Source organism: Heterocephalus glaber, unplaced genomic scaffold (assembly GCF_053883595.1).
Source record: "Heterocephalus glaber isolate CG9 unplaced genomic scaffold, H.glaber_assembly_v1.0 deba00001461, whole genome shotgun sequence".
Taxonomy (NCBI): domain Eukaryota; kingdom Metazoa; phylum Chordata; class Mammalia; order Rodentia; family Bathyergidae; genus Heterocephalus; species Heterocephalus glaber.
In genome coordinates, this window is record NW_028258308.1 from 47,222,663 (window position 1) to 47,241,632 (window position 18,970).

Here is an 18,970-nt window from a genome sequence, read left to right on the forward strand (position 1 = left end):
AGTATTAAAGTTGAACAAATTATTGAATTTAGGGTGGGAATAGAGAGATAAGGAAGAAGTCTTTGATCCAGGATGTGCTGTCACAGTCCTTCCCATCTCCAGACCTCTAGATAAGCAGTTCTCTTATTGAACTCATCCTCTGTGAAGCAACCCAAAGCATGACTGGGCTTCTTTCCCCTCTGGTTATCCAAGAGATTTTCTCATCTTATTAATCCTAATAAACACTCTACTACATTCCTCCTTTTGTCCTTCAATTTTTAGAGACAGAGATCTCTGGTTTAATACTAAATTAACTATCATGCTCCATTTCACCTTCACTTATTGAAATGCTTGTTTTGCCATTTCTTTTCTCCAGAGTTCCAAGTTAGAAGCTGTAAATTTATATCAATGGATGCATCTTCTTTTGGTCCACAGCATGATCTTACACTTTAGTTTGTGATCCCAAGGAGACTGGAAAATATAACAGAATGGACAACTGCACCATGATCAGAGAATTCATTCTGATGGACATCTCAAGTTCTAGAGAGCTCCAAATATTGCAAGGACTGTTTTTCTTAGTGATTTATCTGGGATCTCTAGTTGGAAACATTGTGACTATTGCAGTCATAAGGACAAACCGGTGTCTTCACTCTCCAATGTACTTTTTTGTAAGTAATTTGTCCCTCACAGACCTCTGCAGCATCTCAGTTATTGTTCCCAAATCAATTATTAATTCCTTTACAGGAAGAAACTCCATTTCACTCAAAGAATGTACTGCTCAAGTTTTCCTGTATATTTTCTTTGCATTTACAGAACTTGCTCTCCTGGTGGTCATGTCCTATGACCGCTATGTGGCCATTTGTCACCCTCTGCACTACGGGCTCATCCTCACCCCAAGTCTGAGCATACAGGCAGTGGGGGGCTCTTGGGCCAGTGGCCTGGTCTATTCTGCTGTCCACACAGTGACCATGTTCAGGGTTCCCTTCACAAAGTCCAATATGATCCATCAATATTTCTGTGAAATATCTCAAATTCTGAGGATTTCATCTTCAGATGTCCAGTTTTCTGAATCCGTTGTGCTTGTATTAAGTGTTTGTGTCATCACTGTATGTTTTGGCTTTTTGTTTATGACTTATGTTAATATATTTTCAACAGTGCTTAAGATTCATTTGGTAGAAGGCCGTCACAAAGCCATGTCCACCTGTATCCCACAGTTGGCAGTACTTCTTCTATTTTTAATTTCTGGGTTGGTAGCTGCCCTAGATCCCATTGCAAATAAAGGATCTTTAAAAAGTCTTCTAACAGCCATGTTCTATACAATGGTCCCTCCATTCATAAACCCCATCATTTACAGTCTTCGGAACACAGAGATTAATTGTGCTTTAGGAGAAATGTTCAAACATTTTCAATTGTGAGCAGGGAAGTTCTTGATAAAACATACTTTATGGCAGGGATTTAGCTCAGTGATTCTACTGCCTGCCTCACAAGTGCAAGGACTGGAGTTTGACTCCCAGTACCTAAACTGTTTGATGGCAAGATAACTTGCTATAATTGTAAGTTATATTGGATGTGAGTTTTAAATTTTAATGGACCCCTGTAAGTTATTTGGTGTTTATGGTCTGTATATTTGTTGTCTGCCTATGTGAGTGTGAGCTGCAGATCTTACTGCCTTTACTTCTTTAAAACTATAGTGGTGTATTTCATACCTGCACCTTGAAAATATAAGACTGGCTCTTATTCACAAAATATTTTGGAAAATGTTTGAATGCTGTGAGTTAAACACAAAGAAAGGCATCATAAGAAGGCTGTGCCTTATGTATCAGAACCTTACCAAGTGCCCATACAACTGAGAGAATGTCAGGATTCTGGGTGCTACTGAGCTTGAAGAGAATGTTGAGTAGTTTAGGATGTAAAGAACTACTGGTTACCTTGCTCTCTTTGTACCCAGTCTCATCTCAAAGTAATGCAATGATGTGGGCTGGGAGGGAACTGAAGAACTGAGTGTACCTTGAGAGTGAAACAATGAGACTCTTGCAACATCCCCCAAACAGTCTTTGCTCAGGTCCCTGGGATGGTGAAGATGGCTCACTCAGTGGAATGGAGCACTATGTGGTGACTGGAGTTCCTAGAACATGGCTGATACTCTGGTTCTCCCTAAGTACTGGAGGCAAAGACAGAAAGCTCTGCTGAGGCACAAACCATTCAACACAGCTAAGGAAATTGAATATGTAGCCACAGAGTGCAGCGTGAAATCCAGTGCAGGTGTTGGGTTTACCCATATATTTCCACTTTTCTGCTGCTGTGTGATCCCCTGTTTGTTATTGCTATGGCTGGGACCTTGGAGGAGCACAAATGACCATATGCTACAGGTCTGATGGCTGCAGTCTGCAGTGCTGCTGCTTCTACTTATGGCAGGTGTTGTACTTACTGATACATTTTAAAATTCATGTTAATATTTCTGAGTGTTTTCTTTTCTTTTAATAAGTGTTGCTGTCTGAAATGAGCTTTTTCAAGAATGAGAATAAAATCTGGGGAGAATACTTTTCTGAGGAATATTTTTGATAATCTCCAATTTCATTTTTATCTCAGGATTACTGTGATAGATGATTTCTTTTATATTTTTAATCTATTGTATTTTAAATCTGTTTTATTGGAAATTATCCTTTCAAATACCACAAATGATATATTTACTCCTTAAAAATATGTATACTCACCCAGATATATTTACACTATATAAGTGTTATATATATATAAAGACACTAGCTTTTTTTACTTTCCAATTTATATTAATGATAGGAAAATAAGGACACAAAATTAGTTTATCCCTTTGAACATACTCACCTGAAGTATTCAGATGCCCTACCCTCCTCACTACCTCACAGTATATATGGGATAATTTTAAAAACACTTGCCTTACTTTTAAATACTTACCTATAATCTGAAATCTCTTCCAAAGATAAATAATGCCTTGATATTTCTTTTCATGAAATGTTAAAGATGTATTGAATTAGCGTAAAAAATGAATTTATGTGCATTAGATTTCTATTCCACAACATGATCAAGCTTTATTTCTTAATAAAGTTCAAAGCAAAATTACAAACTGAAACCAGACTTCTGACTGCACATTTTTGCATTTCCATTGCATGACCCTCTGAAATCTTCTAGTCCTTCCTACTGAGCTCACCAAAGAACTCTTGATTATCCTTCTTTAGATGCCAGGACTTTAGAATTGTGGTATAACCCTACTATAACACTTCTGTATATCTGCCACGTTTCATTTGCAGCTGCTGAGATAAACATCTCTTAAGTGCATTACTTGTATTTTTCCTATGAAGCAGAGCACTGATTTCCAGTGAAATGCAATGCAGACCAAATTATGTTGCTAAAATTCACACAACAAGGAAATAATAGTCAGGAAACTCCTCCATTTACTTTCTTTCCAGAGTTAGAGGATTTATTATCATTAGCATTTAGGATAAAGAACTTCCTTAAAATTAGTTTTTGAATCCTTCTAAGTACAGGTTTTTATGGATTTTCCAGCACAAGTTGAAGAGTACATGAGAGATTAAAGTTGAATAATTACACCAAAATGTGGACTTTACAGATGTAGACCTAGTAGGGTAGAAGGTTGAATGAGTTCCCAGAGGCTGAGTTAATTTCACTGTCTGAGGAAAGCAACTGTCCCCAGACACTCAGAACTCCTGAGTTAAGGTGGATAAAGTATTTCCAGGGGTCCCATGAATCATCAATATTATCATAGGGCTTTGCAGAAATATGTGAGAAGGCAACAAAGATGTGACCAGGACATTGAGGATTCTCTGCCAATCACTGTGTCATAGCCTCAGCTGACAAATGTCACAAGGTTGTGAAAAAAAAATCCCATACACAAGGTGGCAGACCTGCAAGATGACAAGGAAGCATTCTCCACACAGCCCAGCAGAGGTAACATAGCCCATCTGTGACTCTGCAGGGCTTGAGGATCCCAGCCAGTGGCACTTCTCTTGACCTTGAATTTAAACATTAAAAAGTCATCTCAATTCTCCTTCATCAGACAACCAATCATCTTATTTTCCCATTTAAAATATTAGTTGTATTTGTAATTGATGTGTATGTGTGAATTATCAGTTACTAATGACTGCTGGTAAAGATTTAGTCATTCCCCAATGCCTTCATTTTCAAATGACTTTTTTTTCATATTTCCATTCAGTGATTTAATAAAAAGGAGTCAACTAAAAATTGATATGTTCATTTAATACAAAATTTTTTTCTTCAAAGACATGATTACTTTTATGGTGCATTTGAAATAAGATGAATTAGCATCAAGTCTTGTTAAAGGAGAAGTAGCAACAAAACTGACATACTCAGAATTATGAATTTCATAGTAGAATAAATCAATGAGTTCGTGCTTCACCTTTCTATGCAGGCATACATACTTCAGTTCTTGTGTGATATCGATTTACTTACCCAAATATTTACATTACTTTAATTGATGTATATGTTTCATTAAATGATATATTTAAATTACTTGCTTACTTTCACATGTAAATGTTTAGAGATTGAAAATGTGAAACCAAGTGCTTTTTACTTCTTCATAGTCACATTGTACTTAAACTACACTTTGAAATTTGAGTAGAATTTGTACACATAGGGAAGTTCATGAGACAAATCACAGGAGCAAATTGCAAATGTATTCAGTGAGCATACAGTGTCTGAAGGTATTGCTCATGGCCACAGCATTTTCTACATCCTCTTTTTTGTGCTGGGTGCCAAAGGCTACACTGTACCTTCCTGGGCCTCAGTTGCCCCAACTGCTCCATGTGAGGCTTCGCCTGCCCTGGGGAAGGAATAGCTGTGTCAAAGTGTGTGCTACCAAGATGGAGGTCAAGAAACATGAATTCCCTCTCCTGAAGGCAGCAATAAGAAGACTGACCAGGGAGACAGAACTGGGCTCTGTAGCCAGAACAGGACATGATTTTACAGACTAAGGATACAGGAAATGGCACTTGATACTGAGAGTTTGGAAGAGTCATTCATAATTCCATGTTCATAGATTCCACGTATAATTGGAAAATGGCAGGAATACACATATTAGAGACAAACAGCTTTCAATAAAGACAAAGACCTCTGCATCCAGAAAGATAATTTATTTCAGAATAAACAAAGATATGAAAGATTAAATGTTTTATTATATAAAATACATCAAATAAGTATTCAAAAATAAAACCTATGATAATTTAAGGACATTTTAAAAATTGCACAAATATGTTTAAATCATAAATTCAAAGTAATTTTTACTGAAGAGTGATAATTGGAAGTAATATTGAGACCTAATTATCAAAAACCTATGAAACACAATGAAAAATGTAGAAAAATAGAACATTGACAAAATACAAAGAAAGCCAGGAAAGATGAGTGCTTAAGAGGAATGAGAACATCACACAATTATCCTGTATGTGGAATGTCAGGACAGGAACAAAACTCATTGAAGTCACAATAGAAAAACCTTCATAATTTCTGTAACACATAAGCTGCAAAGTGAAGGAGTGTAAGAAATGACTTACTTTCTACTGAAACTGACAACCTGAGATCACCAAAGGAAGACCCCAGGACCTAATGACCTGTAGAGAGAAATCTCCCTAAAGAGCTAGTTAGGGGAAGAATGGTAGCTGGAATGTTGCTGCCTCCTTCAACTTAGTATCTTATTTTTCCATTGTTTATTGCTCCATTTTAGGTATAAAATATAGTTACATTCATTGGGATATTGTACATTTACATGAGAAATCTTGATTCTTATTTTTTCTCAATTCCCCTGCCCTCCCTTCAACCCCTCCAGTCTTCCCTATTTATAGAGATTTTGTTTCCATCTTTTTTCTTTTCTCATATTTTTTCTTTTTCTTTATTTCCTTTCCCCTACCCCTCCTGCTTCCCCTACTCATTTAAACATTTTCTTCCTATTTCAAATATCAATTATACATTTGATCATTATTTACACTTCTAATTTTTCAAACCAGAGAAACTATTCAGTATTTACACATGTGTGTCCTATTTATTTCACTTAAGAGTATGGCCTCAATGTGCATCCACTTAGCTATGAATGTCTCTTGTATCTTATTCTTTATGGCTGAGTAGTGCTCCATTTTATATAAAAGAAAACACATCTCTTTTATTCAGTCTTCAGTTGATGGGCAATTGGGCTGTTTTCAAGTTTTAGCTATTACAACCTGAGCCATTATAAACATGGGTGAGCATATATCTCTGTGGTATGATGATTCTTTTAATTCTTTTTGGAAGATACCCAACAGAGGAATAGATGGGTCAAATGGGACCTCAAATCCTAGTTAAGTTATCTCCATATTTATTTCCACAGTGGTTGCACCAGTCGGCACTCCCACAAACAATGAAGAAGGCTTGCTTTGGCCGCACAACCCCACCAGAATTTGTTATTGGTTAATTTCATGATAGGAGCCATTCTTTCTGGGGTAAAGTGGAATCTCAGTGTTGTTTTCATCTGCACATCTCAAATGACCAGTGATATTGAACATTTTTTCATAGGTTTATTTGCTGCTTTTACTTCTTTGTCTGAGAAATGTCTATTCATTTCAGATGCCCGTTTTTGAATTGGATCTTTATATACATCTGTTAAGTGCATTTGTGCAAAAGCTTGGTTCAGTTCTAGTATTTTTCTAGATTTTGTCTAGATGATTTGTCTATTTGTGACAATGGGGTATTGAAATCACCCCACTACAATTGTGTTAGTGCTTATTTGGTTTTTCATGTCCCTAAATATTTGTTTTGTATAGTTGGGATCATTAGTATTTGGTACATATATATTTATGATTATCAACTCTTCCCCATGGCTTGTTCCCTCTACAAGGTTATAGTGACCTTCTTTGTCTCTCTTAGTTAGTTGTGGTTTGAAATTTACTTTGTCTGCAAATAAGATAGCTATTTTTTTTCTGGGCTCCTGTTGCATCAAGAACTATTTTCCATCCTTTTACTTTCAGTGTGAGTTTCTTTTTGAACTAGGAGCATTTCTTTTATACAGAATATTGTTGGATTTTGCTTCTTAATCTAATCTGACAGTCTCTTTTGATTGTTGAATTGAGGTCATTAAATTGATGGTTATAAATGATATGTATTGACTTATCGTTGTCATGTTGTTTTCCTGTTATTGGTTCTTTTTTATTTTTTCCCCTCTCCTTTTACTTTCTTGCCTTGCCTGATGAATTTGCTCTCTGGGTCTTCATGGAGTTGTGACCTTCATTATCTTTTCTAGGGTATTGTTTAGAATTGTTTGGCATGCTGGTTCATGAAGTTTCTCAGGTGTTCTTTGTCATGGAAGTATCTCATTTCTTCTTCAAATTTCAAAGAGAGTTTTCCAGGATACATCAGTCTAGGTTAAAGGTTGTTTTCTTTTAGGGCTGGAAACACCTCACTCCAGGCTCTCCTTTGACTTGAGGTTTTTTGTTGAGAAATCTGCTGAGATTCTGATGGGCTTTACTTTGCATGTGATTTTTTTCTTTTCTCTAACTGCTTGTAGTATTTTTTTCTCCTGTTGGGTTTCTGGGATCTTGAGTATTGTATGTCTAGGTGTAGATTTTTTTTGATCATGGCTAGTTGGAGTCCTATATGCCTCACTTATCTGTATGTCAAATTATTTTGTTCTGTTTGGGAAATTTTCTGTTATTAACTCTGTGAACAGTTTTTTTGTGTCATTTGTACTTTCTTCTGCTTTTTCATGGACTCCTATCAGTCTTACATTATTCTTCTTTGCATAATCTAGGAGCTCTTGGACTGATTTCTCGTGCTCCCTTACTATTTTTTTTTTTTGTCTGTTTTTGGTACCGGGGATAGAATTTGGGACATTATGATTTTGAGGCAGGTTGTGGAACCACTGAGCTAAATCCCCGGCCCCATCCCTACTATTTTTAAGAGATCTCTCTTTTCTTGGTCACTGAGCATGATCCTGTCTTCTATATTTGATATCTTGTCTTCATATTGGCCCAGTCTGCTATGTATTCTTTCAATAGAGTTTTTAACCTTTGGGATATCTGTTTCAAATTCTTTCATGAATTCCATTTCTTTCCTATGTTGGGCATTCATGGCTTCCATTTCTTTCCTATGCTGGATAATCATGGTTTCCATCATGGTCTCGAGCTCATCTATTGTTTTAGCTGTTTCTGTTCTAGAGTCTCTAATCATGTCTTTCATTCTGCTCACCATTTCTATAGTCATCTGGGAAATTATTTCTCTTTTAAATTTTTCTAGACCCTCAGATATATATTTTCTGTTTAGCTGTGCAGGGAAATGTTGGATGAAATAAGAATGTGGCTTCAGTGCTGAAGAGTTTGGATTGTTTCATAAGCAAGAGATCCCAGGAAGTTTTTTATATGAGAGCAGGACATGCTCAGAGAGCCTTTAGCTAGACAGAGACTGGCAGTCCTTCCAAGAATGCTCCCTTGGCCCTGAACAACAGCTGCCTTGATTACTTTATCATCTATCCCTAACCAGGGATAAGTCAACTCCATGTGAATTAAGAGGGTTGGTGCATGTCCCAAACTATCATTTCTCCAATAAGATGAGATCATAGCTCCTCCCTTATAAGGTGTTGCACTTGGGAAGCTGGAGGAACTCATCATCTTCATTGTGTGTTGCCAGTACCCTCTAGGCTGGAAGCATATGTCCAATGTGGAAAGAATGTTGGCCAAACTGCTAATTAGGAACACATCTCACCATTGCTTATCTAGTGGTCCATGGATCCAAATAAAATGGGGAGTAAATCCAGGGCAATGCCAATTTAAGAGATGCTGAATCTCAGGAGAGTATCCTGACTTGATGAAGTCCTGAGACTTTAGTTAACCTGAGTTAATCAGGAAGAAAAATAAACACATGGTCCTTGTGGACACACTGTTCTCTGGTCTGGACAAGCTGGAGCAGCAAGAGCTGGACCTGGGGCTCTTCTGCATTCTTCACTCTCAGCAATAGTGCAGAGCTCCTGGGCCTGGATCCCTGGGACTTCCATTGACAGGAGCCTGGCTTGTCTGTACCCATGGCTTCTCTCTTTCCTCAGGGAAAATTTAATCATTGTCAAGTCTCAGATAAGGAATAGTTCTTCTGGCAGACTGGCCTAAACTCCCATATGAGGCTACCTGCCTGTCATCATTGCTTTTCCTAGGAAATTACACCTACAACATCACACTTCAGCACTGGCAAAATGATCTGTGTATGTATTCATATCACCCACCACAGGAAACTGCCAGATCCATGGGTTATGTAGGTTTTCCTTCTTTGAAATTGAGAAAACTATATACCCTGTCTGGAGCTCTTTAGATTTCCTTAGGTACTATGCTCAAGAATCTCCAGTGCAGTGTTGTGAAAGTTACCTTGAGACCAGGATTTTCTCTACTCTAGCCAGGTGATTGGATGGCATTTTTTTAAAAAGCCCAGGTGGGTTTATTTTAGGCTGACTTCAGATTTGTGCTCCTACAGTTGATGCACATAGGCAAGGAGCACCATGCTTTGCCATCAGTGAGCAAAGGGGGAAATCATGAGGCTAAAACTACCTTGGCTTCAGCTTCTGTAGGAGTAATGATGGCAACCCAAGCTCTTTCCTTGAATGGGAAGGGAAGCAAGCAGGGGTGTAATAATCATACCTTAAGAATATGTGACAAAACTATAGGATGGGAGGAGGAATATTTAAATCATAAAAAGTGCCCAAAAGATCAAGTCTACATAATATGCTCCCACCAAAAACGAACAAACAAAAAACAAAAACAAAAACAAAAACAAAAAAACAGAAATGAAGGAATTGAACCCAACTGGGTCAAGAGTGACCTAATTCTTGTACTCAGCAAGGAGTGGTAGAAGTGGGAATGCTGCTTTCCTAATTGTTCACTTCAGAGGTGGCAATTTCAGTCATCTGCAGAGTAGTTTGTGTCTGAATGAGATCTCAGTTATATTAGACCTGGAGAAGTTTCCTCTTCAAAGAAATTCATGTCCAAGAAAAGAGCTGCTTTCCAATTTAACTTACCCTTCCTCTCTCACACTTCTTTTTTTTTAAAAAAATATTTTATTGGTACATTGTAGGTATACAACACAATTACATTTCTCATTGGGAATTGTACCTTTACATGATGCATCTTGGTTCTTATATTTTCCCCTTTCCTAGCCCTCCCTTCACCCCTTCCACCCTTCCCTATTTAAAAAGACTTTATTTCCATTTTTTCCATTTCTCATCATTTTTTCTTTCCCTTCTTTCTTTTCCACTGCCCCTCTCACTACCCCTTTGCACATGTTCTTCCTATTTTGCATTATTGATTATTTATTCTAATCATTGGTACATTTTAGGTATACAATATAATGGCATTCATCATTGGAAATTTGCACCTTTACATAGTCTCTCTTGGTTCTTATTTTTCACCCTTGCCTAGCCCTCCCTTCAACCCCTCCATTCCTCCCTATTTACAAACATTTTGTTCCTATTTTTCCATTTTCTCATATTAATCCCATTCCCTTCTATCCTTTCCCATAGCCCTCCCACTTCCTTCCCCTTTGCCCCTTTTCTTTCTATTTCACATTACCTATTATACATTATAGTCCTTATTTACACTTTCAGTTTCTCACACGAGAGAAAGTATTCGGTATTTATTCATGTGTGTCCTATTTATTTCACTTAAGAGTATTGCCTCAATGTGCATCCACTTAGTTAAAAAATGTCTCTAATTTCTCATTTTTTATGGCTGAGTAGTACTCCATTTTATTAAAAACCCACATTTTCTTTATCCAGTCTCCAGTTGATGGGCATTTGGGCTGTTTTCAAGTTTTAGCTATTACAAACTGTGCTGCTATGAACATGGGCACACATATATCATTGTGGTATGATTCTTTTAATTCTTTGGGGAAGATACCCAGCAGTGGAATAGTGGGGTCAAATGGGACTTCCAGTCCTAGTTCTTGGAGGTATCTCCATACTGATTTCCACAGTGGCTGCACCAGTCTACACTCCCACCAGCAGTGGAGCAGGGTTCCTCTTTCCCCACAGCCCTGCCAGCATTTGTTATTGGTTGATTTCATGATAGCAGCCATTCTTTCTGGAGTGAGGTGGAATCTCAGTGTTGTTTTCATTTGCCTCTCTCAAATGACCAGTGATGTTGAACATTTCTTCATGTATTTCCTATTTCTACTTCTTTGTCTGAGAAATGTCTGTTCATTTCAGATGCCCATTTTTGGATTTAGTCTTAAAATTTGGGAGGTCTGATCTTTTAAAATTCTTTATAGATTTGAGATAGTAGACCTTTGTCTGAGGAAGAGCAGGTGAAGATTTTTTCCCACATTGTGGGTTGTCTCTTTACACTGCTGATGGTTTCTCTTGCTGTGCAGAAGCCTTTTAATGAGAAGAGATCCCACTTGTTGATTGTTTGTGCTAGTTCACGGGCAACTGAGGTTTTGTTCATAAAATCTTTTCCTACACCGATGTCTTCATGGGTTCTACCTAACCTCTGTTCCAACTGGTTCAGAGTTTCTATTTTAATATTTAGATTTTTAATCCAATTTGGTTTTTGGTTTAGTGCATGGTGAGAGACATAGGTCTAGTTTTAGTCTTTGGCAAGTTGAAGCCCAATTTTTCCAACACCATTTATTAAAGAGGCTATCTTTCTTCCAGTGAGGGTGCTCGGCTCCTTTATTGAAGATGAGATGGCCGAGTGTGTCTGGCGTTGTTTCTCCATCTTCTAATCTGTTCCACTGGTCCTTGGGTCTGTTTCTTTGCCAGTACCATGCTGTTTTTATCACAGTAGCTTTGTAGTAGAGTTGCAGGTTGGGAATTGTGTTACCCCCTGCCATATCTCTGTTACCTAGAATTGCTTTTGCTATTCTGGGTCTCTTCCTCATCCAAATGAATTTTTGCATTGTTTTCTCAAGATCCATGAAGTATGCTGCTGGGATCTCAATTGGAATTGCATTAAATCTATATAGCAGTTTTGGAAGTATGGCCATTTTCACTATATTAATCTTTCCTACCCAGGAGCAGGGGATGTCTGTCCATTTTCTGATATCATGTTCAGTCTCTCTTTGCAGAGTGCCATAGTTTTCAGAGAAGAGGTCTTTGATTTCTTTTGTTAGGTTGATTCCTAGGCATTTCAGTTTTTTGGATGCTTTTGTGAAAGGAATTATTTGCCCTATTTCTCTGTCAGTGATTCTGTCATTGGTGTAGAGGAAAGCTATTGATTTTTGTGTGTTGACCTTGTAACCAGCTACTTTACTTAATTTGTTCTTTAAGTCTAGAAGACTTTTGGTGGAGTCCTTGGGGTCTTCTATATAGAGTATCATGTCATTTGCCAATAATGACAATTTGACTTCTTCATTTCCTATCTTTATTCCTTTTATTTATTTCTCTTGTTGAATTGTTGTGGCTAATGTTTCCAGAACTATATTGAACAAGAGTGGTGATAGTGGACATCCTTGTCTTAGTCCTGATTTTAGTGTGAAGGATTTCAGTTTTTGGCCATTTAGCATGATATTGGCTGTTGGTTTTTCATAGATGGCTTTTATCAGTTTGAGGTAGAGACCATCTATTCCAATTTTTGGTAGGGTTTTTATCATAAATGCATGTTGGATTTTGTTAAATGCTTTTTCTGCATCTATGGAGATAATCATATGGTTTTTGTCCTTGGCTCTATTGATATAGTGTATTACATTGATTGATTTGTATATATTGAACCATCCCTGCATCTCTGGGATGAATCCCACTTGACCAGGGTGTATGGTCTTCTTGATGATCTTCTGCATTCTGTTTGCCAGTATCTTATTAAGGATTTTTGCATCTTTGTTCATTAGTGAGATTGGCCTATAGTTCTCTTTTTCAGTTGGGTCTTTCTCTGCTTTGGGAATCAAGGTGATGCTTGCTTCCAGGAATGAATTTGAGAGTATTGCTTCCCTTTCAATTTCATTGAAGAGTTTAAACAGTAGTCGCAGTAGTTGCTCTCTAAATGTCTTGTAGAATTCAGCAGTGAAGCCATCAGGGCCCAGGCTTTTCTTAGTTGATAAGTTTTTAATTACGTTTTCAATTTCATTAGTTGTTATTGGGTTGTTCAGAATTTTTAGGTCTTCTTCGTTCAACTTTGGTAATTCATATGTATCTAGAAATCTGTCCATTTCTTCTGTGTTGTCCATCTTATTGGCATATAGGTTCTGGAAGTAGATATTGATGATCCTCTGGATTTCTGCTGGGTCTGTTGTAATTTCACCCTTTTCATTCCTAATTGCATGGATTTGGGCCTTTTCTTTCCTTTTTCTGATAAGGTTGGCTAAGGACTTGTCAATTTTGTTGATTCTTTCAAAGAACCAACTCTTGGCTTCATTGATTTTTTGTATCATTCTCTTAGTCTCCTTTGCATTGATTTCTCCTCTGATCTTTATAATTTTCTCCCTCGTATGAGCTCTGGTTTTGTCCTGTTCTCCTTTTTCTAGAAGCTTGAGGTGCAGCATCAGGTTGTTCAATTGGGCTCATTCTGTTTTCCTAATATGCGTATTCACTGCTATGTATTTCCCTTGTAAGACAGCTTTCATTGTGTTCCATATATTCCGATATGTTGTATTGTTATTGTCATTTAATTGAAGCAACTGTCTGATTTCTCCTTTAATTTCCTCTGTTACCCATTGGTTATTCAGAAGTGTGTTGTTCAATTTCCACGTGCTTATGAAATTTTTCCAGTTTCTTTTGCTATGGATCTCCAATTTCATCGCACTATGGTCTGATAATATACAGGGGATAACTTCAATTCCTTTGCACTTACTTGAACATGTTCTATGTGTGAATATGTGGTCTATTTTGGAGAATGACCCATGTACATCTCTCACAGTTCTTAATGCCTTTTATTTTTCTTGTATCTTTTGAAGATCTCACCTGTTTTGAGAACATTAGGGAATGATTTTGCACTAAGAGCTCCATATTCTTATCTTACACATATCTGGGAGATGATTTCCAATTAAATGAGAAAGAAGGGATCTCTCTCAAATGATGGTGGTCTCCATGGAGCAAAATCTTGACACCCTTTCTTCACCTATCTGCTGAGTTTAGTTGGTTAAGAATCCTGTTCTCCAGAATCCTGCTTAGGAGTTTGTGTCCGGCAACAGTGAAGGAGTGCAGGAGTTACATCTGGTGATTTTCATTCCTAAACTTTCTCTTTTGTTATCATAAAACAAGCCAATCTGTTATAGCTTTCTTCCATTTGTGCTGAGGTGATGAGGGTACTCATACAATTCTGTTTGTGGGATGCTATTAGACTTTCAGAGCAAGTGAGACATCAAGTCTCCTTCAGGTGGATTCCTCCTGCTCCCTCCACTGTGAAGATGGCTCTTCCACAGTGCTTGTGGGGATGGGTCACAGCACTCTGCCTGGTTAATGAGATAGTAGGAGCAGTGGTAGGCCTTCCCCCAACTATTCTACCACTTCCCTGTCATACATGGAAGCAGAAGGTCAGCCTGGTTCTTCAAGGATATTTGTTTCAACCTGTTGGTTGGGGACTTAAAAACTTTCCCAACTTCTTTAATTAAGGAAAAAATGATTGTATTAGAAATACAATTGATGTGCAAAAAATCTGCTTTATTCCAGAACTAGATATGGTCAAATCTGACAGCTGATACCTGAGCAGATTCTTATGTGGAAAATCATATGTCTTTGTATTTATTTACTCAGTCACTTGCAAAAACACTTGTGGTGGGGCTGGGTGTTTAGCTCAGTGGCACCAGACCTGCCTTACAAGCAAAAGGTCTTGAGTTCCCTGGTACCAGAAAAACAAAAACAAAAACTCCCATGGTTTCTACTCCTACCCCAACAATCTCTGTTACCCACTTTGGCACATACATTACTTCCTTGCAAAGATAATTTACATTAATCCAGTCTAAGAAGAATAGAGTGCTCCTTATCCATTTGTAGATAAAAATACTTTTTCCATACAAATCCTCAGCAACAACATTTAGGTTTAAATATAATCATCTTTTTCTTTTCTCTGAGGATTAGGAGATGATTTATGGATATCTCTTCTAATTTAGAGCATTTTTTATTTTTAGCTGAGGCATATTACTTCTTTGCATTTTCTCTTTTGCTTTTAAAATGATTGCCTAAGTAATTTTCTGTGCTTCTAGTTCAGCTATACAACACAAACTAAGCTGTGATGGATATACTAATGAATTATTAAATTCTTCAGGTTCAGTTGCAGCCCATTTATACTCATACTAGCAGCTGTTAATGCAATAATATTTCAAATCTAGTAATTTTCCACTTCAATTATCTCCTGTTGAAATGTAAATATTGATTCCCATAGTGGCAGAAATGGGATAGAAAAGTAAAAAATGTTCAAATTTCATTGCAGTGATGAAAATATGCAGATAAGCATTCTTATGAAGTCCAATATAATTACATATATAAATATAAAAATCAATTTAGAAAATGAAGAGTTGAGACTAGAATGTCTTAATATATACAGTATTTGGTAATAAAACTCAAAGTAAAAATTTAAGTAGAATAGTATTTAAGAGTAAGTAATTTATGCTTGGGGGTAATAAATACCTTACAGAATCCAATATAGACACTCATTGTATTTATTTTTTTTAATTTTATTTTTTTAACTTGTTTATATTATTTTGAAATTTATTGTAATAAAAAGGAAAAATAAACACATTAAAAGAAACATTTATCACATTCATAAAAATGAAAAGGAAGGATAATTAAATTGTATCCCAAAATAAACCAACAAAATAAATAAAGCAATAGTAATGGAGAATCCACATGCCATAAAACATTAGAGAACAAAAAAGAAAGAAAGAAAGAAAGAAAGAAAGAAAGAAAGAAAGAAAGGGCAAATGCCAATCGTACAGTATCTGCAATTACTTTTTCTTTTATTCTTAGCACCTAATATTTTTACAAAATATTGGTTTCAATACTGTATTTATGGTTCATATGCATGTGAAAAAACACTTGAACATCTTTCGCACTTAGAGAAATGCAAATAAAAACTACATTGAGAATTCATCTTGCCCTAGTCAGAATGGCTATCATCAAAAACATTAAACATAATAAATGCTATCAAGGATTCAGGGGAAAAGAAATCCTTCTACACTACTTGTGGTCATGTAATTTAGTATAGCCACTATAGAAACCTGTATGGAGTTTCCTTCAATAAATAAAAGTAGAACTATCATTTGATTGAGGCACACCACTCATTGGTATATATTTTAAGAATTTAAAGTGAACATATTATAGGGATACCTGTATGATCATGTTCACTGTGGCACAATTCACTATAGCAAAAATATGAACCTAGCCTAGGTAACCATCAACAGATGAATGGATAAAGAAAATGTACACATATACACAATTATTCTGTAATGAAGAACACAATTTTGCCATTTGCAGGAAAATGCACAAATCTACAGATTGTCATTTGACCAAAATAAGCCAGACTCGGTAAGACAAATATCACATTCCAAATATGTGGAATACAGGAAGATAATATCTAAATAGAAATGAAACTATGATTAGACAAAGGAAGAGTGTATGGGAAGAGTCATAGGGTAAGGAAGGATAATGGGGGGAAGGATGAGATCAAATATTTATTTATTTCTTTATACCGGGGATTGAACTCAGGACCTTGCATTTGTGAGGTAGGCATGTGCCACTGAGCTAAAGCCCTGGTAACTCATTTTAAATATTGAAAACTGAAAGCTCTTCAGTTTTCAGTTAACCTTGGAAGATATTTTGGATGTTGAATAAGTTCTATACTTTCATTGGTGGTTGGCCTCTTTCAAGCACTAGGCTTGATACACATCTCCATGAATATAGTGTCATTACTTTAACTCCTTTTAATGGAGAAATTTCATCATCACTTACACCACCACTTCTATCATCTCTGGAATGCCTAATTTTGCTAGCTCATGGTCCATGTGTTTGACCCTGTTGTCTTTGGGATGTATAAACATAGTTAAACATGTATTACCAGTTTTACATATACATGATCTGAATCCATACAGCCAGTCATTCCATTGTGATTTTAAGTATTGAAAGACCAGACTTCTAAGCAGGGCTGATTAAACTTAAATAGAGCTAGTGATGAGTCTCTGTCCTACTCTTGTGGTTCAACTTGAGATTAGGCAATATCCCAAGACCTTTTTCAGAGCACACACCACTTCTTTGTTTCTTAGACTGTAAATAGGAGGGTTCATCATAGGGCTGAGGATGAGACCAAGCACAAAGAGGACCTGATCCAGTATGGGTCTGTGGTAGGAAGTAAGCCTCATGTATACCAGCATGACTGGGCCAAAATAGAGGCTCAACACTGTCAGGTGGGAGGAACAGGTAGCCAGGGCTTTGTTTCTACCCTCAGTTGAACTTATTAGGTAGACAGAAAGGGAGATGAGAGCATAAGAGGTCAGGATGAAGGACCGCAGAATGAGGAGTACCACAATGCTCATCACTACCAGAGCCTTCTAATAGGCAGAGTTGTCTTCACAGACCAGCTTTAGGATGGCCATAATCTCACAGAGAAAGTGCAAAATCTCTCTGGAACCACAGATGGGGAAGTGCATGCCATAGGCTGTATGTGCGAGGGAGTTAAGGGCACCTCCAGCCCATAAGATGGCAGCCATCTGCAGGCAGACCCTCTGGCTCATGATGAGGGCATATCTCAGAGGGTTGCAGATGGCTATGTACCAGTCATAGGCCATGAGGGTGATGAGGATATACTCAGTGAGTCCTAGAGTCAGAAAGAAGATCTGTGTCCCACAAGCCACCTAGGAGATGTTCCTCTTCCCTGAAAAGAAGCCAGTTGCCATCTTGGGTATGGTACTAGAGATTAAAGTCAGGTCCATGAGAGCCAGCTGGCCAAGCAGGAAACACATGGGCATGTGGAGATGATAGTACACCCAGATGAGAAGGATGAGCATGGAGTTTGCAGTGAGAGCCACTCCATAGATCAGCAGGGTGGTAGACACCAGGAAGTTGATATGTTTCATCCCAGGTAAGAGCCCCAGGAGGAGGAGATCTGCATTTGAAGACTCATTCCCTGCATCCATGCCTCTGCCTTGTTAGATGCAACTCATCAACCCTGAAAAGAAGCAAGAGTTGGAGACTCATGAAAATTTATTGGATTCTCTTTCTCAGAGGGTCCTTTCTTATCCTTTAGCAGCACCAGCAAGCTGTGGAATTTTTGCAAATGATAGCACTTTAGCTAATTTCATGGCTAAGAAAGAACTGAACCTGAATCAGTGGCTCTTTTTACAAGGAGGTGTGTTTCCAATTCAGTCCTCACTTGTCCTCTTTACATGCAGAAATAAGTGCCACAAGTCAGGCCAGTGAATGCCCATTCTCTATCCAGTACTGGCAGCCCAGAGTCAACAACACCTTCCCCTCTTGTATCCCTCACTGCACGGAGACTTCTCCTCTACTATGTCCCTGCAGTTGGCCCCACTCACACATCCACATATTTTATGTATCATCCAGTGTTCGAGGTGTAGGATACATAAAGTTGAAAGAAATATACTTTCTGATCTCGGTTTGGAGTAATAGTTTTCTACTATAATTTTTATAAAACTAATTTGTCTTGCAAATTTACTTGATTTGCTAATGTATATTAAATATTTAAAAGTTAAAAGCAATCCATTTTTATGGAAATACATTTTTAAAAGTATAACTTTATTATCATTCACTAAACACATGCATATAAAAAAGTAAAATTATTCAAAGAAAAGAAATGCAAGGGAAAAAAACTATAGTAATATTCAAATATAATAGAACTCAACCAAAACAAAACTGAAAAGTACTTAAGCATTTTTTCATATAATTTAAAAAAACATCTCAAGCATTAACAAGACATCAAAGGATGTGATTTGTTTTAGAAAGATTTTCGAAGCTAATTTTGAACAAATAGTGGTCTGGAAAAAATTTCTAATTAGTAGATGCCATAGAGGCCAACTTTTTTTAAATTTAAATTTCAAT

The 18,970-nt window shown here is 37.1% G+C and overlaps 1 protein-coding gene and 1 pseudogene across 1 annotated transcript; one reads left to right on the forward strand and one right to left on the reverse strand.

Annotated features, from left to right (window-relative positions):
• The first annotated feature begins 467 nt into the window (after window positions 1-467).
• LOC147826834 (olfactory receptor 14I1-like) lies at window positions 468-1,394 on the forward strand. The gene has a single exon (XM_087216978.1). The coding sequence runs from the start codon at window positions 468-470 to the stop codon at window positions 1,392-1,394; it is 927 nt and encodes a 308-aa protein (XP_087073104.1).
• Window positions 1,395-17,112: 15,718 nt separating this feature from the next.
• Window positions 17,113-18,048, reverse strand: LOC101724675 (olfactory receptor 2V1-like; annotated as a pseudogene).
• Window positions 18,049-18,970: the final 922 nt, after the last annotated feature.

Coding starts and splice junctions, on each gene's coding strand:
- LOC147826834 (XM_087216978.1), top strand. CDS start 468: ATGGACAACTGCACCATGATCAGAGAATTCATTCTGATGGACATCTCA.